The sequence below is a fragment of the Felis catus genome, chromosome B1 (genome assembly GCF_018350175.1).
Source record: "Felis catus isolate Fca126 chromosome B1, F.catus_Fca126_mat1.0, whole genome shotgun sequence".
Lineage (NCBI taxonomy): Eukaryota > Metazoa > Chordata > Mammalia > Carnivora > Felidae > Felis > Felis catus.
Window position 1 is genome coordinate 184,367,404 of NC_058371.1, and position 24,971 is coordinate 184,392,374.

The following is a 24,971-nucleotide window of genomic DNA, read 5'->3' on the forward strand; positions in this document are numbered from 1 at the left end:
TCGAACCCACGAACCGTGAGATCGTGACCTGAGCCGAAGTGGGACGCTTAATCGACTGAGCCACCCAGGTGTCCCAAAACACTTTTTCTGGTAATATACATGTAAAATAAAATTCTCCATCGTAGCCATCTTTACGTACGCTCTTCAGTTGTGTTGAGTACAGCCACATTGTGGCACAGGTCTCTAGAAGTTTCTCAGCTTGTAAAACTGAAACCGCACCCATTCAACCACTCTCCGTTTTCCCTCCCCACCGCTCCTGATAACCACTATTCTGTTTCTACGAACTTGCCTATCCTAGATACCTCAGCTAAGTGGAATCATACAGTATTGGTCTTTTTGTAACTGGCTTATTTGACTTAGCACACCGTCCTCAAGATCTATCCATGTGGTGGCTTGTGTCAGTCTCCTTCCTGTTTGAGACTGAATAACGCCCCATCATAGGTATAGACCGTATTTTGTTTGTCCATTCATCTGTCGGTGGACCCTTGGGACTGCTTCCACCTGCTGGCCGTTATGAATGACACTGCTATGAACGTGGGCGTGCCAACGCCTCTTCCTGACTCAGCTTTCGGTTCTTTTGGATGTCGATTCAGAGGCGGGGTTACTGGATCATATGGTGATTCTACGTTTCATCTTTTGAAGAACCTTCATACTGTTTTTCAGTGCAGTTACACCATTTTCCATTCCCGCCAACGATGCGCAAGGGTTCCGATTTCTCCATATCCCTGCCAACCCATGTTTATTTTCCATTTTTTTTTGATACGTGGCCATCCTCATGGGTGTGCGATGTGATTTATGTTTGTAATTTGTCTACTGGGGAACATTTGGTTGAAGACCAGTTGAGAACAATGCTCTCATAAAGTGACATGATGCTATGAAAGAGCTTCCCGGACAGAGAGGCACCATACGGGTATGAGGGACAGGGTCGCCTGAAGACAGCGCGTCTCACTCGGCCTCGGGTTACAGTTATTCGATCCTGTTTGTGTCTCTGTCACTCATGCAACTGCAAGCTTGTTGAGGGTGGCTCAAGAAGTAGAACTACCCCGCTTAGGGGCGCCTGGGGGGCTCAGCCAGTTAAGCGTCCGGCTTCGGCTCAGGTCATGATCTCACAGTTCGTGGGTTCGAGCCCCGCGTCGGGCTCCGTGCTGACACCTCAGAGCCTGGGGCCTGCTTTGGATTCTGTGTCTCCCCCTCTCTTCCCCTCCCCTGCTTGCTCTCTGTCTCTGTCTCTCTGTCTCTCTTTCTCTCTCTGTCTGTCTCTCAAAAAATAAATAAATAAACGTTTAAAAAAAAACCGTTTCCACCTCCAGTTCTCCACAGAGCCTGCAGTGGTACTGGCCACATATTATCGATTCTTTTTCTGTATGACCCTACACAAGCACCTTTCTGTACCTTTCCCCTCCAGGAGCATACTTCGTCTACCCATGCTCCTCAGCTGGCCTGTAAAGCGTCTTCAAGTCCCAACTCAGACTGCCCCCTCGCATCTGTGCCCCCAGGCAGGTGGCTTTTTTTCCCATGCTCCCTTGCCACTTTGTGGGTAGCCTCTTCAGCGGACCTGCCCTGTTGCATTATTATTGTGGTTGATTTGCCTGTTGGATTCAGCCGAACTCGTGAGCCTTCAAAGACAGGAGTGGGATCTAGGTTTTCTTTGAAGTCCCCCAGTTAAGTATTCGTTGGGTAACTGAATGCACTCCAGGCGAATAAATGATACCGTTGTAAGTACCAGAAATGTCTTTGCTGGGTCAGTGGATCACCGAAAGAACGAGGAGTTTGACCACCAGGAGACGCAGGTTCAAGGTCCACGCGAGCCAAGCTGTGACACCAATCCAGACTGATAGATAGAGCTCTGTGGGCTTCTTCGCCTTCTTCTCTACATTTTTCTCATTCCCTTCGTACTTCTTTAGTCTGTTCCCTCTCAGGAGCTGCTGTCCTGGCCCCGAGATGCCTCTGCAAACATAGCTCTGTTTCCCTGGTCTGCCAGCAGACTGTTTTCCAACTCCTCCCGTCAACAGCAGCAGACCAGGACCCTTCTTCTGCATACTCCTTGTAAAAGAATTCCCACAATGTAGCCCTCACGGTTCTTCCTTTCATGTATCCGTTATCTGGTGGCTGACGCATACAGGTGCCCAGATGTAAAACAGCCCCGACGTTCGTGCAGACCCCGTTGGCACCCGTGGACCGCAGCCCTCCAGCACTGTGCTGGGCCCTGGGGCAACCGTAATGAAAAGGCACACAGAACTCTCTGCCAAGTGCCAGGGGTCTGGGAGGAGGGAGGCTTCTTACTTGTTGACAGCTGATGTGCTAACCTGGTTTGCAATGCAGCTGTCCCCACTGGTGGTGGTTCCCGCTCTGCAGTATCACAGGACGTGTTCCTCGTCTCCCAGAGTAGGCATGCCTTTGAATTAAAGATGGCAGCCCTCCTTAGGCGCCCAGCTGCAGTGCATATAGATGTGGCGAACGCCCTTCCTGCCTCCCGGCGTTCCAGACCCACTGCTCTGCATCTTGATTTCCTTGCTTGGCACGGGAATTCTACTGTGCTGCTCTGCCCCAAAGTCCACCACGGTCCAGGCTCTGGGTGGCATCCAACACGAGACACCCCTGTTCACGGCTTCAGGGGGACTCTTCTGATTGGTCACTCTCTATGTCGTTTCCCGGGGAACCTCCAGTTCTCCGGGAAAATGGCTCCTGTCAGAGCATAGAAATTGCCCTATTAGCATTTGGGCTTTTTCTAATGCTAGGATGGTAGTATTCTAGTATGCATGCTTTTTCGTTATTTAAGAGGTGTGCTGGCTATTTCTTCTGCTCTCCTGTTGCAACTTCCTTGTCAAAATGGAACCCTTAGAATTCAAAAACCCTTTGAATGGGGGGCGGGGCTAGGCATCCATCAGCGGTGGTGGAGATGGGGAGGGGCGATAGGGAGCTGGTAAGAGGCCTGGGGAATGGCGGTGGAGGGGGGCGGGACTCGAGGCCAGGCCGGAGAGCTGGTTTGGGTAGGAAAGCGCGAGGAGAGCTGCTCAGGTGCATGTGGGCAACAAAGGCAGGCAAGGACAGGTGCATGGGACAGGTGAGCGGGCCGGCACTCCCCTGTGGGCATCTGCCCCGGGGCCGGAACCCCTTACTCCCTTCCTTCCCTTCATTCTGGACGGGGCAATTCTGAGCCCAGGGGAGTAGGCGATTCTGGCTACGGAAGCCCAAGGTCTGCCAGCAGATGGGTCTCGGGAGGAGGCCGGGTCTGAGGTGGGTTCGCCTCCGTCTTGTCCCTCTCCTTTGTTGGGACCAGCCTGACTTGCCCCAGGCTTCAAGTGCAGGGGGAAGGAGCCTCCCCACAGTCTGCCAAGGGGTTGCTGGCCCTACTTGCATCACCCTCGGTTGCCTTTAACTGTTCTTATTTTTGTCGACAATTGCAATGTTTATTTGGAAACGCGAAAATGCAGAGCATAGAAATAGTAGAGATACAGTAATGTTCCTTAATAACGCCAAGATACCGTGTCCTTTAAGAGCTATTTTCAGTGTCGTGCATTGAAACACCATCATCTTTATTTTTTTATTTAAGAAAGCGTACATTATAGATGCTTTGTTTTTGTTTTTGTTTTTGTTTTTTACAAAAGTGCACAGAAGCACCAAGAAGAATACACACAGGGAGATACTTTTGCTGCCCAGAACATCCCTGGCGACAGTCCTGAGGGGCAGTGGGTAGAGAAAGGGAGAGAAATCACACGCACAAACCCAGAAAAGTTGCATACAGAAAAGGACAAGCCGTTTACTTCTGACAAATAAGCCGCCTCCTTCCGTCTCTGGGGCTCAGGGGCTCAGAATGCACAAGAGGAATATGCTGTGGGGGTTTTTTTAAGTAGTAAACCTGGTGAGATCTTCCTTTTCTGGTTAAATGACATTTTCTCCTTTCACTTTCTTTCCCTTTCCAGCTTATACTTTGGGTGCATGCCACCTTCTGGGAGCTTGAAACTAAAAATGACTTTCTTATCGATGCCCCCGTCCCTCTCACAAGGAATGGGTCTGCATCCCTCCTGAATTCTCAGGCAGATGCCCACTTTGGCTCTCCAGCCAGGTCCCACCTTCTCAGTTTCTGCTTTTTGCCTCTGTTAATGATGAGCCCGCAAATGGCCACCTTCTGGTATTGCTGTAGAAAAGAGAGCGAAACAAACAGTGCCGTGCTCCTTGGAAGATAGGGAGGGTGAATCAGTGGGGGCGCTGACCTTTTGTTTTTTCCTTAGCGTTGGGGGCAGGAAGGAAGAAAATGGGAAAAGGGCTCCTATTTTGTTTGTTTGTTTTCTTCATTACCCCATTAATCTCCATAAACAAGGCATGTGTTTTAGTTACAGATCGACTGGAAAAAAAATGCATATGCTAAACCAGATGGGTGAAATTAACAGTTTCATTAAACTAATTTTAAAATTGCCAGTTTGACAATATCACCAGCGGTATAATGGCTTTGAGTTTTCTGCCGCAGTTGGAATTTGAACTTTAAAGAACGTGCAAAAAAGAGCAGTTTTACTTTCGAATTATTATTTTTTTTTATTATATTCACCAGTGCAGAAAATTGTTGAGATTCTTTTGCAGAGAAAATACTGATCGGTAATATTTGGGGGGCAGTTAGGAATTTTAACATGTAAAAGAAATAATGAAACCTTTGCAGCCCGCCTCTGTTGCCTTCTGCAGGGTTTGTGTGCGTGTGTGTGTGTGTGTGTGTGTGTGTGTCCACTAAGGCTTTGAGCTTTGTGAAGGATTCCCCTTTTGCTCCTTATCCTCCATCAATCCCGGCTACCTGGGAAGTGCTGCTAATGATTTCTGGGGTTCCATGCCAGAGGTCAGCAGGGCAAGTGTTTCATTTGGAGCATCATTTGGTTTGGAGTTTCCTGTCTCTTCTGAGCCCACAAAGCCCATGTCTGTGGGTACTCAGGCAAAACCCATCATCTTGGTTAGGTGTTTGTCAGAGCAGGTAAGGCGGGAGTGAATCCTTAACAAAATGTTAATGTTGCTTTGCTCAGAACGTGCACAGAGGGGCATCGGAGATGAGTCCATATTTAAAAGTAAATCTATGAATAAGTAGGAGGAGGATTTATTTTGCAACTCCATCCGAGTGCTGCGGTGCATGCTAAATCCAGTGGAGAGGGTTCTTATCCTGTCTCATGGTTGGGCTTCTCTCAACTATTCAAAGGGAAAATCCAAAATGAGATCCCCAGACTCCTGATGGAAAAGGGTGTTATTATTCAGATATACCCCAACAGATGAGCAGAGGGAAGTTCAAGGATGTTCATTGCCACGTTGTTGGTTATAGCAAAATGACTGGAAGCAACCCAAGAGTCTAAAAATAGAGAACTGGTTGGGGAAACAGCACTGCTGTGGAATGCAATACTATTGAAGCTTTAGAAAGAATGGGCCTCTGACAGCCGCGGACAAATACGGTATGTGGTTAATTTAAACAAGAGAGTTGAGGGTCAGAATTATAGGAGCTTTTTGGAAAGAAAATGCATATGTATCAATACAGATAGATGTGTATGTGAATTATTGTCTGTGGAAAGGGAAAAGTCTGGAAGCATACACACCAAGCTTTTAACAATGTTTATCTTCACTATTAAAGAAGGACTGGGAGAGAGGGCACTCCTGGTTTTATTTCATACAAATCTGCTTTGTTTGATTTTCTTCTTCTTTGTTTTTTGTTTTTTTTTTTTTGAAACAAGCAGCTATTTCTTTAGGGATTAAAAAAATACAGAAAGAGAAGCATATTCCATTTGTTCAGTGAGGTGGTTTTTTTCAGCACCTACTGCTTCGGATTGGGAGACTAAAAGCAGACCCAGCTGATGCCTGTTGGGATCTGGAAGGCTGGGGTAAGGAGTTCCAGGCGCGGGGAGAGGAGACTGCCTTAGATCCAGGCAGTCGTGGGCTCCTTCCCCACAGCCCGGCAAGTGGAGGCACGTGTCTCCCGCTCAGGGGCCAGCCAGTTCGCTTGTGTGCCCAGAAGGACTGGCACCAGCTCACAACCCATGCCTGGGCTTTTACAGTTTCATCCTTGGATCCCACCGGCCTCTGTTTTTAGCATGGACTCTGCTAGGGGACTGCCTTTAAATAAATCCAATCTCAGACCCCCCATTTCAGTTGTCCCACATTGGAAACTCACCTGTGTTCATTCCTTAATGGAGTGCTGATAGAATTAATCTCTCGTGCCTCCTAAAAGCTGTTGGTAACATTTTAATTTTGGATAGAATGAAGATAAGAAAAGAAACACGTTAGACATAACAATTTTTAGGCAGGTAGAATTTTAGTCTTAAATAAGATGACCGTGGAGGTGCGTGTGGATGGCTCGTTCGGCGTTCTGCTCTTGGTTTTGGCTCAGGTCATGATCTCACAGTTTCGTGAGTTTGAGCCCTGTGTCTGGCTCTGGGCTGCCAGTGCAGAACTTGCTTGGGATTCCCTCTCTCCTCCTCACCCTCTGTCCCTCCCCCACTCATGCTGTCTCTGTCTCCCTCAAAATAAATAAATAAACTTTAAAAAAATGTGAGCATCTTTGGCCATATTTAAAAAAAATAATAGGATGACCATAGCTCTTTGAATGAAAATATATCTATGCAATCCTTTATGGTTTTTTGTAACATATCATCTAATAGATGCACAGGATAGAAACTAAACATTTGTTGCCTGAATTAATGAGCGAGAGAGATGAGTAATGTAGACAGACTTTGGAAGACCGTAACACTTACGTTATAAGGACGTAGAACTTGCTAGTTTGGGCTTAAATGTTGATCAGATTTATGGGAGGATTAGGTGAAAGGAAGTATCATACAGCTTAAAGCAGTTGCACAGAGAAGGGTCTTCCGATAGTGGTGAGGTACTTATTAAGACATCTGCTTGCAGGGTGCCTTGGTGACTCAGTCAAACTTCTGACTCTGGCTCAGGTCATGATCTTACAGTTCGTGGGTTCAAGCCCCACATCGGGCTCTGTGCCGACAGCTCAGAGTCTGTAGCCTGCTTTGGATTCTGTGTCTCCCTCTCTCTCTGCCCCTCCCCCACTCACACTGTGTCTCTCTCTGTCTCTCAAAAATAAATAAACGCCAAAAAAAAAAAAAAGACATCTGGTTGCTTATCAATCAGCAGGTAGGTGCAGCAGAGTAAGTCGGAATGGCTTTCTTGACCTGCAAAGCTGAATTCAAAACTGGGCTCAGCCCCTTGTCAGGTTTTGTAATTTTGGACAGGCTAGTTGACTTCTCCAGGCTTCAGACAATTCATTGGAAAAATAAGGACATTCGTAATAGTCAAATTTTTCAAATTACATGCCATAATTTGCATAAAACACCTAATCCAGTATTTGGCATTTTGTAAGCCCTCTATAAAAGTTGACTCATTGTTTTTATCGTATTCAGAAACCCTCAAGTAAAACTGGAGGAAAAAGATAAGAAAGCATCTCAAAATAAGGTTCTTTTGCTCAACTTTTTAGAGCAGCACCTAGGAACTATTTCTGAGATAAAACACATTCTTCTTCTGAGAGTCTTAGAGGGAAAAAAAGTCTCTTTGGAACTTTCGGTGGTCCTGATTTGGTGGTGAGTTACACTCAGTAAATTACTCTCTGGAGGTGCTTTCTCAGCTATATAAGGCACATCCTTTTTCCCAGGATACTAGGCTGTCATTTAGTGCCAAAGAAAAAGCTATTTGCAGAATGACACCGTGGCATCCCCAAAGGGTTTAATTTACCTCCCTGGAAGGTGGTATATTTCAAGGCACTGCAGAACCAACCATATTAATAACTCAGGTGGTTTAATTGGCTTTTCCCTCTTCTCTCTAAAGCCCCGTCGATCCCATGGTAATTAATTGTGTGTCCTGTGAATTGTGGTTATTTACAGTACCGAGGAACCAAAATGAATCTGTATTAGAAGTTGGCGGGAGGATATTTGAGAAGGCTGTAAAGAGACTCTCCAGTGTTGATGGTCTTCACCAAATTAGCTCTGTCGTCCCCTTTCTGATGGATTCCAGCTGTTGTGGATACCATAAAGCATCCTACTACCTCGCAGTCTTCTATGAAACTGGATTAAGTGTACCTCAGGATCAGCTGCAGGTAGAGTATTTATGGGTTCCAGAACCATCAGTCCCCTGTGTTATATGTGCAGAGTAATGCTCTCATGCCCCAGGTGGAAACCGGACATGTTCCTGCACATCCTTTCTGGACACAAGCTGGGGGATATGATTGGCATACGCTAAGGAAGAGTTGGGGCAGGGCTTTGCGACTCCTACTCTTTCGAGAACAACAGGTGCCCCTTACCCAGTTCTTATAACTACTCTGGCTGTAGGGCCATTGTCCCACATGACTGTTCAGCTAAGTGAAGTCATCTGGATCTCTAAGCAAAGTATTGTCACCTCCAGCCTTCTACCATCAATATAAAAGCCATACCAGACTGTTTTGCTTGTGGTTTTTGAAACCCAGTGAATTATGCGACCTGCCAAACATTTGGGATCCCATTTTTATAAGCGCTGTGAGTGGTTCTTGACCACTTTTAGTTTTCCGATCTGCACATAAGGTTGTTTGTCCTGGATTTGAAGGGACTCAGTTTGTTTAAACCTGCCCAGGTGGTTCCATGTTCCTTTTAAGTGACTTCTCTGTGTATGTCTCGGGCTTATTGAAAGTCATGACTGATGGCATGCTTTCCTGAAGTCCCCAAGGCAATCCTCACGAAGGTGGAATAGTGAAGAAGATTCTAGCCCTGTGTCTGTCACAAAGTCGCTGGTTGGTCATAGACGCCTGACGTCAAGTCTCTGGGCCTCCCTTTCCTCAACTGTGAAATGAGGCTATTGGACCAGCTGAGCTCCAAAGACCCTTCTCCACAGTAGCACTGTGAGAGCGTAAGGTTAGGACGTGGTCACTATTCATAGTATCTGCCATAAATGACGTAACTGAAACAGACCAGGGATCCTTAGACTATGGCAGATGCACAAAAAGATTCAGGGAACAGCCGCTCTTTTCACTGAGTAGAGGGCAGAGGTCAAGGAATTGTGAGCTCTTAGCCATTAGGAAGGACAGAGAGCTAGGTCTGAAAACCGTCAGAGAGCTGCTGTGGCTTCTTTTCTGAAGATTTTTTCTAAAAGGCACGTTAACATGTTTCCGGAATGACTAGGTTCATGCTTCGGGACGGGGCCAGATGACCTTCCAGTGTTAGGATTTCATTACCTTTTTTCTACAATCTTGTGAACACTTGGTAAATTTCTCCCTAACAGGGCATGTTGTATAGCTTGGTGGGAGGCCAGGGCAGTGAGAGGCTGTCTTCAATGAATCTTGGCTACAAGCACTACCAGGGTGTCGATAACTACCCCCTCGACTGGGAGCTGTCTTACGCATACTATAGCAACATTGCCACGAAGACACCCCTCGACCAGCACACGCTACAGGGAGATCAGGTAAGATAAAGAAGCGGGCGGAGATCATCATGGCCCTGTTTACACGGACTTCCTGCACCATTTCATACAGTGTCTGCACCTGTGGCTGGCTCATTGTCAGGCCTTCAGAGGATGATCATAATCGAACGGAGAGGAGAGCCATCTTACGTGCTCCAATTCATATTTCCTGTGTTCTCAGGCTGAATGCGGGAACCATCCTCCATCTAGGCATGAAAAAGCTTTTCGGGAGTGGGAGGGCTGGCGCGGGAAGGGGAGATTTGGCCCTGGACAGAATTTGATTTTGCAGAGAGCGTGTACCAGAAACAAAGACACCTTGTCTTTGTTCCAAGACCATGTGAGGGGGTGGGGCCGGGAGGTGTTAGGGATTGGGTCACACTGAGTGGGGGCCACAAGCTAAGGGGTCCTCTCAATGCATAGTCAGCAAGCAGGGTCTGCAGTAGAAGGAAGCAGGCTCCGCGTCCCTAGCTACGTTCCCAATGCTGGGCACCTCGAGAAGTGGCTGTCCCCATGACATGAGCCTCGCTAGCCAGGTCTTCCAAGTGACTGACGAGTGATGTTTGAAGACTCTGCCCAATCCCAGATTAAGGACTGGATGAAGGGCACTATCTCTGGCCTCTCTTTTTGTAGGCTTCCAAATCTTATTGACTCATTGGACAGAGAAATCAGTGGCTCACATCCCCCCCAAAAATACATAACATGTTACCTTGGCTCAACTGATGGTTTGCTTTGAGGATGGTGAATAAAAAGGTCTATACATAGAAGTGATGGTTTAAGATCTCAAGGAACGATGATGCAGGTCTGCATTCAGTGGGAGTAGACTATGATGTGGTTGGCTTCTTGGAAGGTATTTGTATATATCCTCTTTATCCAGGAAGGATTTAAGACGTGATGGTCGCAGCCCTTGAGGCAGTCAGGTTGAGAGGAAATGCAAGCCGTCTCTACCAGGAGTCGGCAGGGTTCTTTTTCTGTAAAGAGCCAGATAGTAAATATTTTAGGCTTTGCTCATACAGCCTCTGTTGTAGCTGCTCACCTCTGCCAGAGACAGTATATAAGCAAACGGGGAACCTGGGTTTGTGCAGCCATAAATAGTACATAAACTGCATGGTCGGATTTGGCCCTGGTATAGGCCATAAACTCTCGATTTTCCCTGCTTCTGCTCCGTAAGCCCAGGGGATACTCCTGGCTAAGTCAGGATTGGAGAATCTTAGCCCGAGCGGCTACCCGGGAACCAGAACCACTCACTGGTCCCCAGCTCTGCTCCTGGATGGCACTCAGAAACCCACAGTGCAGAAAACTTGTGCCTTGATGGTTGGCGATGGATAATATCCGGAAATGAAATCTACAGGGGCCACCGTACGGTTATGAAATAAATGAGTCAAAAATACATGCTGTCAGTGAACATTAAACATGAGTCAGACTATAAAATACCACATGGCTACCTATATAGACATTCTGATTCCTTCAGAAAATAACAATTTCCCCTGAATAAACTTGAACGATCTTGTCATTATTGTTTGTATTCTCTCAGTGAAAATATAAGCTAGGCGCAAAATTTGACCTCAGTTTGACAGGAATTAATTTATGAATTGATCAAAAAAAATTTTTTTTAAAGGAATTATTCTGAAAAAGGCATTCATACAAAAAGCAAGCCGCAACGTGATCTTGCGGTGGGTTCAGCTAAGCCTGAATGTGTTAAGGATGTCCTCTCTGTATGTATTATACTTTTAAGAATTCTAATTCAGCATAAATTAGCAATGGGAAATCGTGTGTTGCTAACAAGCCCCTTTTCTTTTGAAGATTTGGCACATGAAATGTTATGATTATGAAAGAAAATGTTTAATTGGTCAGAACCAGAGAAGATGACTAGAAGAGATCCATCTTGCAGCTGAAAGTCGTATGATTAAGAATCACAGATACGAATTATGCAGTTAGAAGAGTTGTATCATCGCTCATTTTCTTAAGAATGTGTAATTAATGGCTTCTTGAGAATTTAAGCAGGTGTCATACATGGATTTAAATGTCCTTTTGTTGAGAAATCTATTAATTCACCAGCAGCACGAAACAAACGAGGAGATATGGAAAGCCAGACCTCTAATTAACAAACCAAGGATCCGTCAGTAACTCCTTCCTTGATCCTTGCTTCCTTTTCTCTTTTATGTACCTCGTGCTTCAAATCATTTCATCTTCTTTATTAGTACTCTCGCTTCGTGTCACTTCTTTATGAGTTAGCAGGTCTCTGGCTCAGGTGGAAGAGAAAGAAGATGCTGGCTTTTGTTTGTTTTGTGACTTAATCGTAGACGAGCCGCTTTCCTTCAGTCGCTCCTCGGAATGTGCTTTTCCACGTTGGTGGTTTGGTCCCCCGCCTCGTCTCCGCCCCTTTCCAGAGGGGCAGGGGTCTCGTCCACACCCTTGGTTTCAACTGCCCTCCACATACTGGTGACACTCGGACCTTCCAGTCCAGCTGAGATTTTCTTACGCACCCCCATCTGGATTCATAACACAGTGCGGAGGAGGTAACGCACCGCCCGTCCCCCGTAACTCCTCCGCTGATGGCCCTACTGTCCCTCCTTGCAGCCAAGGAGCCATCCCCCCATCCTCCCATCAGTTACAGCCCCCGCCAGCTGCCCATTTCTCTCTCCGCCTGTCTCCATCCCTGGGGCCATAGGTGACATTTGCCCCTTCTCACCTCTGCCCCCAGCTGCTGGACAACCTCCTGCTCTGGGCTGAATTGTGCTGCTCCCCATCCCCACCCCCACCCCCGCCCAAAGAACAGAATAGGATTTAAACAGATAGCAGGATGACTATGTGGGGGGGGGGGGGCACAGTGAGAAAGTGGCCACCTGCATGCCAAGGAGAGGGGCCTTCGAAGAAACGAAACCTGCCAGCATCTTGATCTTGGACTTCTGGCCTCTAGAACTTTGAGGGAATAAATGTCTGTGGTTCAAGCCACCCAGTCTGTGGCGTTTTGTTATGGCGGCCATAGCAAACCGATGTGCTTCCTAACTGGTCTTTCTGTCACCAGCCTTGTCTCTTCCCTTCTCTTCTCACTACTTCTTCCAAAGTAGGCTGTCGGCAGTCAAGGCTCTCAACCTGGCTGCACGTCACAATCACCTGGGGGTTTAAAGAACAATTCCGTGCAGGCTCCACCCCACAGTCTTGAGGTCGCAGCGTGGGGGGGGCCTGGGCACACGTGTATGTGTGTATGTGTATACAGTTGACCTTCGAACGACAAGAGGGTTAGGGGCACCCAGCCCCCATACAGTTAAAAGTCCACATATAACTTTGACTCCTCCAAAGTTTACTACTAATAGCCTACTGTTGTCCAGGAGTCTTATTGGTAACATAAACAGTCAATGAACACATGTTTATTTTGTTATATGTATTATCTGCTGTATTCTTACGATAAAGTAGGCCAGAGGAAAAACAATGTGATTAAGAAAATCATCAAGAAATATATTTATAGCACCGTATTTGTTGAAAAAAAAAAAACAAACCCTGCATGAGGCGGGCCTGTGCAGGTCAAACCCGCGTTGCTCAAGTGTGTTTGAAAAGCTCGGATGTTCATAATGTGCACCCCGTGTTGAGAAGTACTGACCCACGACGCCTCAGCTCAGCGCATCGCTTGGCGTAGGAGGATTTCTTTGATCTGGTTTCTGTTTCTCCAGCCTCAGCTCTCAGTGATCCCTGCTCAGCCTGTCCACCCTCGTGACACCATACTATAGGCCACACCTTGCTGTTCCCGCCTCCTGGTGCTGTTTGGTCTCCTCTGCCCGGTCTGTTTCTCCACACTCACTCCTCTTTTCCTGCCTGCTGACCCCTCCTAGCTGAACACTGGGCTCAGACCTCACCTCCTTCTCCACATCTATTGGTGGTGGGGCCAGGGCACCCGGGTGTATCCCTGCCATTGCCCTTATGAACCCTTATGAAGGGTGCCATGCACAGGGTCACAGAGCTGGCTTCCCCAGGAGACCATAGGCTCCCTGTTACAGGCTCCTTGTTCATGTCAGTGATCCCAGTGCCCAGCACTGGGCGTGACACACAGTTGGCACCCAGTGTTTACCAATGGGCTGACGGACGGGGTAAGAGTGAAGAGCATCCGGTGATAAACCTGAAGTTATTACATTGTCTTGTTGACTCACTGGTGCCTAAAAAAAATATTTATTTAGTTTGAGAGAGAGAGACAGAGTTAGTACAGCAGGGGAGGGACAGAGAGAGAGGGAAAGAGAGAATCCCAAGCAGGCTAGTCAGTACAGAGCCCTGCGGGGGGCGGGGGAGGGGGGTCAAACTCACAAACCGTGAGATCATGACCTGAGCCAAAATCGAGAGTCGAGGCTTAACTGCCTCAGCCGCCCAGGCGCCCCAGACTCTGGTGCTTTTTGATGTGACCAGTGTTCATTGTTGACTGCAAGCACCCAAAGCACTTGGCTTTAAATCCCGCCCCTCTCCCAGTCAGCCTTTCTGGGTGGCATCCCGCATTTGAGAATTGTGGGTACTTATCCTTACAGCTCGTATTTCCCCATTCTTACTTTAATAAAATCCCTAAAATGTGAAATTTCAGCAAAGAAAACGCACACACACACCCACCGTTGGGAGCCAAGCGTCACAGCTGATTTTAAACACCCTGAGAGGCGGGTTCCCAAGGGCGGTTCCCACAGGCCTCGCAAGAAGTTAGCAGAGGTAGGCGGTTTAAGTGTAGGCTTTGAAACTGCCCTGCTCCTGAGTTCCCAGGGGTGCTGGCTGAACCGTCATATCTCACAACTGCAGAGAACGCAGATGCTCTGGAAAATGTGAAGGCCCCAGTTGCAAAGTCGGAGGGGTTTTCCAAGTCCTGCCCCTTCTGCCTCCCTTCCTCTCTGTCTCTCTGTCTCTCCCCCCACTTCTCTCTCACTCTTTTCTCTTGTTCTCTTTGTCTCTTTTCTGTCTCTTCTTTTCTTGTCTCCACCACTTCTCTTGCCCTCCCTACCCCGTCTCCTCTGCCCCGCCCTGTGATCAATGGCAGATAGCCGATACGGTGTGAACACCGCCCTTGGAAGCTGCAGGCTGAGCAGAGAGAAAGGTGGTGACACCGGCGAAGTGTCAGCATCTCTGGGACAGTGTGGTGCCTCCTCTGACAGTGGGCGTGGGGGCTGTAAGGTCTGTCCAGTCTCCAGACGTTGGACCTCCTCTGACCTGGTCGGCAGATTTTAACCCTGCAGTACAGGATATGAGCTCATTCGAGAGACCTTGACTTTGTAACACAGCAACAAAAAGAACCCCTCAGAAGCCACAAAAGTCCCAGCGCTGGTCAATGTGGGGCCCTTGGGTCCCTGCCAGCATCTCTTCAGCTCTGCCCCCCAAACACCCCCACTGCTGCTTCTCCACACCACACCTTCTTCCTCCTGGCCTGGTCATATTTCCATCCGACACATCATTCTCCGGTCACACGATGTTGTCTGAATGCATGAACAACCGAACGTTCCTCCCTTTTTAGGGGTCGTTCCTTCATCAGATGTCTTTGCAGGTGGTCGGCTTTCACAGAAGGCCCAGACCATATGGCTCCGGTGCTGGCTGCCGCTGTAGTGACCCCAGTACCACGGAGAAGCTACCGGCTGCCTGGGTGTGGCACACAGTGGAGGCGTGGCTCCGGCCAGATTTACTTGGGTTAAGGTCCCAGGTCCGTTGTTCACTGGGTGTGAAATCTTAGGTGCTAGTGCTCACCCGTGTCTCCGCACAGCTTTTCACCAGTAAAGCGGGTGCCATGATATGTACCTCACACGGGGGTCACAGCTTGAACAAGCGAACCCACATGATGTGTGGCTAGTGGAGCCCGGCTTCCGTCCCCACAACTCCCCCTTTAAAGTCTGTGACTTTCATCTTCTGACGCATAAAATGCTCTTAGATAGACCCCACCGCATAAGGTTGCGAGATGCACAAAACTGCAGAACCAATAGGAGGGCTAATGTTCTAAACGGCTCCCAGCCTTTTACGTGTCGGAGTGAAGTAAGGACCTAACAAACGATGGGTTCCATTACTGAGAGCTCACCATGCACCACACGCTCTGCTAAGCTCTTTTATAAACAGTCTCATGGAATCTTCACGCAACCCTATGAGATCAGTTTCCATTTTACAAGTGGGGCAACTGAACCTCAGAGAAGCTGAAGAACTGCCCAGAGTCACACAGCGGTTGAGTCGTGGAGCCTCGATTGGAACCTAGGCCTTTCTAACTCTTCATACAGTGAAAAATAGCGGCTGTTAGGTTGAGTGCTTTTGATCTAGCAAGTACCGTGCTAAGCTCCACTTTATGGATGCAGAGACTGAATTGCAGATAAAGTTAGTTGGCCAAGGTCCATGGGTAGTTCGTGGTGGGTTAGAATTCCCCTTGGTCTGATATGAAAGATTGTGCTCTTAATGGCCCTGTCCTGCTGCAAAACTTGATGGCACGACTCAGGGGAGCTAGACCAGGGTACAACGACACAAAGGACAAAAGTGTCACTTCTTCAGAATTATGCACAGCTACCCAGTTCCCTCAGAAATGTGGCCTTTGCCAAAAGCCCATGAGTTCACTATCAGGGAGGACAAGGAAGCAGTCCACCATTTGCTTCCTCTCAAATGCACGAGCCCTTCACGGGGTGGTGAGGTCTATGGGCCCCACAGCCAGCCAGCCTCGATTTGATTCCTAAGTTTGAAGAACTAAATATATGCTCTTGGATAAGCTACTTAACTTCTGAGCCTCAGTTTCTACATCACTGAAATGGAGATATTGACAGAGACACTCTTACAAGGTGGCAAAGATTCAATGAGGCAATCTTGGGCAAAGCAATTAGAACAGTGACGTATTATCAGTGATACATCAACTATCATTGATATGTCAGTGATATATCGTCACTGCCAGAGAGCGGCAGAAACATCTAAGAGTGTAAATCCCGCAGGGTAGGACCTGTGTCTTCATATGTCAAGTCTTTCATTCAAGCCCCATGACAAAGTTAGAGAAGGAAACAAAATAAGAAAAGTAACCAAAACTCAAAAGACCCCGAACTGTCCAGTTGAAAACAAAATTCTAACTGAAGATTTCATTATCTGAACAGCTCCAGCGTCAGCCCAATTCCAAGTTCACCCCAGACCGTAGAGTGTCCCTGGAGTTCGAGCTGAAGCACCCACATGTTAGTTCTACGCTTGTCGGAGTCAACAGGATAGAGTGGATTCTAGGGCCTTCTCGCTAGAGGGTGACACTGTGGGGAGCCCGAGAGAGCCCTTTCTTTGGAGTCAGGTCAGGCTGGCTTGACAGCTCTACAAGGCAATCATGAGTTCCTGGTTTCACCTTTCAGGCCTCCGCTTCTTTGCCTATAAATCGAGGACAGTGACATTTGGATGGCAGTCCTGTCGTGAGGATGAGGGGACAAAAAGATTTGTTAAACCCCTGGCACAATGATGGTTTCTTTTTTTTTTTTTTTAATTTTTTTTTTTTTAACGTTTATTTATTTTTGAGACAGAGAGAGACAGAGCATGAGCGGGGGAGGGGCAGAGAGAGAGGGAGACACAGAATCGGAAGCAGGCTCCAGGCTCTGAGCCATCAGCCCAGAGCCAGACGCGGGGCTTGAACTCACGGACAGCGAGATCGTGACCTGAGCTGAAGTCAGATGCTTAACCGACTACGCCACCCAGGTGCCCCACAATGATGGTTTCAATAGAAGGTAGTGGGTTGCCTTATTCTAATTGTTGCTCTTTGCTTGGTGGCCTCCACGGCTTAGACACTGAGCCAGACGGGATGCCTGCTGGGTTCCCGACACAGTCCCCACTTCTCAGCCCCCCAGTGCCCTGGGGAGGGACCCATGGTGCCATGCGGCCATAGCAGAGGAGACAGCTGCCAGACCGTCTCAGGAATGGGCTGCAGGGTAGAGTTTGTGAATCTAAGAATTCTTCCTCGCCAACAAAGAGGGTCAGAAGGGAAATCAGGCCTGGCTCCTTGTTCTCTGAGGCTTCTTTCCCAAACTCATGCAGATTCATTATTTTATTTTATTTTATTTTATTTTATTTTATTTTATTTTATTTTATTTATCTATCTATCTATAAATCTATCTATCTATCTATCTATCTATCTATTTATTTTACCATCTGCCTGTGCCATGTGCCGGGCATGGGAAGCCCTTCCCAGCACCCCTCACGGCATTGTTAAATAGAGTTCATTATGTATAAGGGGAGACCGTGAAACAACAGCGCTGGTCTCTTGATAAACAGCCACAATTTACACTTCAAAATGAGTCTGATTTTCTGCAGAGGAGTCGGATACCTCCGAGGCGGGGCGCAAATTCAAAACATTTTGGGAACTTTCCCTTTGGATTCCTCCTCAGAGCCTCTAGCACCTTCTTCCTCGCATCCTCAGAATTAACAATGCCCTCATTTCGGCAGGGTAGATTTAATTTTTGGAAATAGCCAAAAGATATTTGAAGCTGAGCCTTCGAAATAAAAGGGGTTAGTCATGCAGGATAATAACACTTTGGGATTAAAAAAAAAAAAACAAAAAACAAGGTTATACTTAGAAAATATTGATTCACCTTTTTTGAGGCCGTGTGTAATCTAGGAACAAATATGCCCGTTTAGGTAGAGGAGATGCGATACATTCATTTAAAACGCATCTGATCTCGTGACATTGTGAACATACCCCGTGTTTCGGTTGTTCAGATAGTTTTTACTTGAGCAATTGCCAGTTTAAGAATAACGCCATGGCTTTTGCGTGCCTAAATCATTTGGGCATTTCCCATGTCCCCCTCCTTCTGTTTTCCTTCCTTCATCCCTCCCTCTTTCTCTCCTCTCTGTTCTTCCTTTTTAGGCATATGTCGAAACAATTAGACTGAAGGATGAGGAAACGCTCAAGGTACAAACCAAAGAGGATGGAGATGTCTTCATGTGGTTGAAGCACGAGGCCACCCGAGGCAATGCGGCAGCGCAGGTAAAAATGCGGGCCACCGTTTTGGAAATTCTGTCGGTTCTGATAGACCAGGTTATGCCATGGTAACAGATTATCCCAAACCTCAGTGGCTTGAAACAACACGCGTTAGTTTCTCGCTTCCACTACCCGTCCCGTGGGGGTCGGCACGTGCCGTGCTCTCATGAGCCCCTACAAACCAAGCCACCAGGGGCTTCATTGCAATACAGTCGCCCACAGCCACTGCGGCGGGGCTCTGCGCAGAGAGGGGCCGCCTCTCATGTTTCACTAGCCAACGCAAGTCCCCTGGTCTCCCTTGACATCACGTGGGCCGGAAGTGTAGTCCTACCCTGCACCCAGAAGGAGAAAGAGCTTTAACATTTGTGATCTGTCCTAAAGACTACCATCAGACATTTTAGTGCATTGGATAGAAATGAAAAAGAAGCATCTTGGGGTGCAGTAGAGATTAGAGGGATATCGAGAAGAAGGGCCGTGAATTCAGCTAAGAGACTAACAGAAAATCACGTGCAGTATGTTAGACCAGAGGACCAACCTTGTCTCTTGAACATGTCTTGTGTTTTTGGAAGGACTTTTCAGAGGTACCAGGAAGGGCAGACAGCTGGGAGAATGTTCTCTATCTCTATCTGACTTCTTCCCTTGATTTCACTATGAAGAGAATCCCTTAATGGGAGACAGCTTAGGCCAATTGCACCGGTTGGGAGAAAGCCTCCTTCCCCAAGAGTGGATTTAGCTTTTGCTCTGTGCTCCTGGTGAGCACACGGTGTGGGAAGAGCCTCTGGGTCTGTTAAGCAGGCAGAAGCTCAGAGATGGGAAAAAGAAAGAGAACAGAAAAAAGAACAAATGCATTGACAAGCAAATAGTTCAGAGACCCTTTAGTGATGAATGGGTCTCCCATCCGTCTGTAGAGGTCTTCCTAGAATTTCAGGAGATACTTTGAGGGACGTTGTAGGTATTTGAGGAGTGAAGGGAAGGAAGAGAAGGAGACGAGAGAAGAAGCAGAAAGAAAGACCACAAGAGGCCAGAATGGGCCAGAATGTTAACAGACATTGCTCTGGCTCCTGTTGGGCATCTGTCCCTGGCCTGCAGTCTTTCTAGTGCAGGAAAGAATTCTAGTACATAATTCTGGAAATGCCACTGCCAGAGTCATTTCCTGGGTACTCCAGAGCTTGCATGAACTTTCCTTCCTTCGTTTAGCAAATCTTTGTGGAATAGCTTCTATGAGCTTGTCCTGAGCTTTGCTGAATGGGGGCTGAGGGGATAAAGGCAGACAAAAAAACATCTTGAGGTTCCTATCCCCAGAGAGCTCTCAGCCTTGAGTGTCATGGTGGAGTCAGTCGTGTGGAAAAGTGCTGGGATGGGGAGAGATAAGTGCCTTCCTGATATGGATGTGCACAGGCCTCCATGCCATTCACTAGGCCAAGTGACAGGCAGTACCTCCCAAAGGAGAGGGGCTTTGAGGACAGGAGACAGTCGTGATCGTTGACCAAGTTCCATCCAGCTCTGGCCCTGGGTGCAACAGATACGTTCACATACATGTGCACACGTGCCTTGTTTCCAGCTGGTGCTGAGGACTCGTATTTACACGAGTTCACCTTTCAGGGCTCCCAGTTGGAAGATAACACGCGCCTACCTATTTCTTGGTTCTCATGGGAAAACATTTTGAACTTGGTTTGTCCTTCCACCTTTTAAAGTCTTCTGTTAAGCATTACACAGGAAAGTCATTCTTCTAAATTGCTACTGTCTTGAAGCAACGATTGGCCCAGATGCTGTTTTGGGGCCAGCAAGGTGTGGCCAAGAATCCTGAAGCGGCAATCGAGTGGTACGCCAAGGGTGCCCTGGAGACTGAGGACCCCGCGTTGATATATGACTATGCCATTGTGCTATTCAAGGTAAGAGTCCCTCGGTTTGTGCCAACGTTATGCAATTCTTATCAGACTTCTGAGCAGTTTCCTGTAGGCGTGCTGGCAAACAAGGAATCTGTAACCGAAAGAACTTAGTATGTATGTGCTTCCGTCACTCTTGATGGAAAGGGATACTTGCTGGAAAGGCAGAATCAGAAACAGTGCCCTGGTCTCATTTTTAATCATTAGCCTTATGTTTGGCACCTGGATTCTCTTTGCTTTCACAAGCACAGTAGCATTCTGGAGGAGGCACCACGTTTTACGGATTGGAAAACGGCCATCAGCCCCCAAAGGGGCTGCAAGTTCCCCACCAGGCAGAGTTGTCATTGAATTACAGCTTAACCGAAGTGTGTGTTTGGGCTGGATCCCAACGGTCTGGTTGGTCAAAACAAAGATCTTGCTTTAAGCCAACAGGAGAATGGGGGGGGGGGGGGGTTGAAAGCATTAGCACAGGAGACAGAGGATGGAGTTCAAGTCCCTCCTCTGCCATCATCACCTATGTGTCCTTGGAGTTATTTGATCTCATGGGACAACGGTAATGATCACAGATTGAATGAGATAATATAATGAATGGGCTTCAAGAAATGAAAAATACTGTATCTTACATGAAATCTGAATAGATCACACTGCTTGAGCACTTATTACCGGACTTACATGTATTAATGCATTCAATCCTCATAACGACCTTGTGAGGCAGGCCCAGGGGTGCATTATGATTGCTGTTTATATATGTGGTAACAGAGGCAGAGGAAGGCTTTTTAACTTGCCCAAGGTCACACAACTGGTACATTTTAGAGATCTGGGACTGAGCTCCAGGCACTTTGGCCTCAGAGTCTGTGTTCTTCACCCCCAAACACAGAGACATCAACTCCCCAACCTTGGCAAAGCAAAAAGCTGTTGGCTCCAGTAAGGAAACCCTTAGATCCTATGTCATGCCCAAAGCAAGTGGCTGTCCTCAGATAGTGAGTGTCTTCAGACAAGGACGCGGATTTGTGCGGCCAGGTCCATCTTTGGAACCGCAGCTGTGGCCACTCACTGATTCACAACCGTGACTCTGCTACATTTCGGACCCTCCAAAGCCTTAAAACCTATTGGTTGATGTGGTTTCCAAATGTAGAGTCTGGACTTCCCTTTCTCCGTTGTCAAGTCAACACAGAAACGGCTTGACTCCTAGCCATATGCTGATGCATCCGTGTGTTTATTCAATAAACACCCATTCGGGGCTGACAAAATGCCAGACTCTGCGCTAGATGGAGTGACAGATGGATGCGGGCGCCGCGTCCCCGACCTCAAGGGGCTCATGCACTGGTGGAGGGGGCAGGCGCGGAGAGGCACCTGTCCGCCGGAGTTGGGGCCGGCCACTGTCAAAGTGCAGAGAAGATAATGGCTCGAATCGGACATGACTTCTGCCCACCCGGAGCTCGCCATCTAGAGACAGAGGCAAATAACATAAACAAATGACTCTGGAGGTGACCTACTGTCTGCTTTCCCAAACCTTAGAGACTTGTTTTTCCTGCATTCTAACTAAGAATCCCTCTGTGGGATCAAGGAAGCCGTCATTAGCATATCGAAGATCTTACCTCTAGCCAGAAGGTCACTTTTAAGTGTATTCCACGGGAAAGAACCCCATGCGGAAAATGAGCTTCCCAAATGTGACGAACAGTACTGTGCTCCGGGCTTTGTGTGGGTCTTGGGCATATTGTGTCATGGTGCCATGACAGCTGCAGCTTGTCCAAGACAAGACAGTCCAGGCCATCCCGTCTGGCATCCACAAGAGGACAGAGCTTTGACCTTTCCTGCAGCAGCTGTTTTTGATTAATTCACTCAGTGGATATTATTGAGCACTTACTATGTACCAGGGCCTTCCAATTCTCTCACTTAACAACTTCCAGGACTACTCAGATTTGTGTAGAGTGCATAGCCCCTGTGCAGGAAGTTATCCCACTTAGGATGAAATGAACAAGTATTCTGGAAAACGCATGGCAGCTAGAAATCAGAGTATCTGAGTTCTAGTCGTAGATCCGCCTGTAAGTCTTTGGATGAGTCATCCTCTCTGGGCCCCAGTTTTATTCCTTCAAAGCAGAGAAGTTGGAGAAGATAAAATTTGAGTTCAACCAGGTTCTAACATTCTGTCATCCTGGTCTTTCTGACACTTTTCCAGAAGTCCAAAAGTGTTGTCTCATTGCCCTATCCGGTTTTTCCAAGTAGCCTTCTTGTTCTTTTTCTTTTTTTCCTCTCTTTTTCTCTAATTAAATGAAGTAATGGTGCATTTCCGAAAAATATTTCCATCTTCAGCTTTGCTTCAGCTCATTGGCTTTATTAAATAGGTAAGTTAAAGTCTAGTAGAAAAGTTGGTGCATATAGTTTCACTTTTAGTTGGAGTCACGAGTTTATTTTTGGGTCCTGAAAAAATTAGAGACAACCATATCCTGCATGTTTTCTGGGTCCTGCCAGGAGGTTACAAATCGTTATGTGTTCTCAGCACAGAACTGGAATGCACAGGAGGCAAGAGAGCGTGGTAGTTGTGTGCTTGGACTCTGGGGCCTGCCTGCCTGCCGGGGTTCAAATCCTGCCTCTACATCTCACTCACTGTGCTAGTCTGGGCAAGGGCTCAGAGGGGAATGCTCACAGCACGTCTCCAGGCTTGTGGTGAGGATGAGGTGTGACAACAGCCCAGGGTTGGGCACACCCTAATTAATGCGGGAATGTTTGCTAGTGTCATCTTTATTCGCTGTGGTGCTAAGTATGTCAACAGAGTTAAAAGCTATATTCATTGCAAAGCCCTGCCACATTATGTCACAATGTGACCCCATCAACCGCCGTGTCTGAGGCCAGGAAGAGTCCAGGGGGCACCTGTGGTGTGTGTCAGTCACAGATTCCAGTTGAGTTTGGTAGCAGCGACGGTTTTCATCCAACTCCCGTTGCCCGCCATTTTTGTTGTCAGTCCTGTGTTGAGAGAGACCTCAGGGACCCCTCCAGCTCCCCCCTCAGACCTGCCACTTCCCCACATGGTCCTGCAGACACTTCAGCGTGATCCCACGAAGTTCCTCTCTTGCAGCAAGAACCCCAAGGAGCACCTGGGTGGCTCAGTCAGTTGAGCGTCCGACTTCGGCTCAGGTCACGATCTCACGGTTCGTGAGTTCGAGCCCCGTGTCGGGCTCTGTGCTGACTGACTGCTCAGAGCCTGGAGCCCGCTTTGGATTCTGTGTCTCCCTCTCTCTCTGCCCTTTCAATCTCTGTCTCTTTCAATCTCTGTCTCTCTCAATCTCTCTCTCTCTCAAAAAAAATTATATATACTATATAAATAGATCAAATTATAATATTTTTATAAAAATATATAAAATTATAATATATATTTATATAGTATATAAAATTATTTTCTAATATATTTCTCTCTGTGATGGTGCTCAAACCACGTCTGCTGGGAAAACTTGCTTTTGCCGGAGGAGGAACCTTGTCAGTTTCTGTCAGCATCTGAGGCAGAGGGTTCCAAGGGGTCCTGTCTCCTTCGCGACGGGCTCTCAAGCTGGTTCTGAAACCACCATGTTCCACCCTGGGGACTCCTGAGAGGACCCAGGAAGGCTGCAAATGGCAGGCCTGATAACTTTTGAGTGTCCAGTGCAGATAAAGCGTGATATCTGGCTCACGGATGAGACCATCCCCAGAGGAACGCATCCAGGATGACCAAACTCATTTAGCCCTATTCTTCAGGGCTTCTCCCAGTGGTACCTGTGGACAGACAGGAATGCGATCCACTGGATGATAATGGGGGATTTTGTATGGACGCTAAGCTGGGAAGGTCAGGTCCGCTGCCTCAGCTCCGCACACATAAGCAAAATAATGGTGCTGATGGTGATGATGATGGGATAATGGCTCTGCATCGAGAGATCTTTAAGGGAAGGCTTCTAAATAGGAAGGCTTGGGTTTTACTGTGTAAGTATTTTACCCGGAACACTGATATACCCGCGTGATGTCTTTGAGCGCACTCTGGGTTGATTTTCTTCGTACTCATTGCTATTTATCATGGTTTAGGGTCAAGGAGTAAAAAAGAACAGACGGCTTGCCTTAGAGCTGATGAAGAAAGCGGCTTCCAAGGTAACACTTTTGCATATTGTCAGAGGGAAACATTTGCACCACGCATGCCCACACGCCTGCAAATCTGCCAAAGTGAATGGCCAGCCTTTGGCCCCGGTAGAAAACAGGAGTCGGGAGGGAGGTCACTGGCATTGCGGTGATTAGTCATTTTGGAGCTACAACACATACGGAAACCTGTCACAATGGGGACGGCAAAATTCAAAAGCTGAATTCACCTTCCAGTCAATAGAATTCGGGCCGATCTTGTTTGAAGGCTAAAATTATAATCACCGGCTGCCCTGATAACAAGCAAGGGTTGGGGGTTGGGGGGGGGGGGTAGCGGGGCTCCTTGGAATTGAATGGGTATGTATAAATGCCATTGAATTGGGAAAACCAAAGGCCTAATTCCCTTGAAGCTTAACCCTGTCATGTCCAATGCTCCTTTACTTCCTGGGCTTTAATAACGGAGACGTTTATCCAGTTTGTTGCCGGGTTTAGAAATTTCTCTGCTTTGGTCACTATTTACTCTTCGCTGCTATTGTCAACTCAGCTGGTTTCACTCTGGCCCTACAGAATGGAGGTTAAGTACCGTTTGTGTGGGGACGCACCCACACACAGTGCATGCGCACCCACCCAAGCACACTCAAGGGTGCACGCATGCAGATTGGCAAATA

At 47.6% G+C, this 24,971-nt stretch overlaps 1 protein-coding gene across 12 annotated transcripts in view; it reads left to right on the top strand.

Annotated features, from left to right (window-relative positions):
* SEL1L3 (SEL1L family member 3) overlaps positions 1-24,971 on the top strand; it is a 106,021-nt gene that overhangs the window by 47,005 nt on the left and 34,045 nt on the right. For all 12 annotated transcript variants that reach the window (XM_045056514.1, XM_045056513.1, XM_045056510.1 and 9 more), the window contains 5 exons: positions 7,854-8,065; positions 9,220-9,399; positions 18,206-18,325; positions 20,071-20,211; positions 24,256-24,318. In XM_045056514.1, the coding sequence (XP_044912449.1) occupies positions 7,854-8,065; positions 9,220-9,399; positions 18,206-18,325; positions 20,071-20,211; positions 24,256-24,318 (716 nt within the window). The remainder of the gene's footprint in view (positions 1-7,853; positions 8,066-9,219; positions 9,400-18,205; positions 18,326-20,070; positions 20,212-24,255; positions 24,319-24,971) is intronic.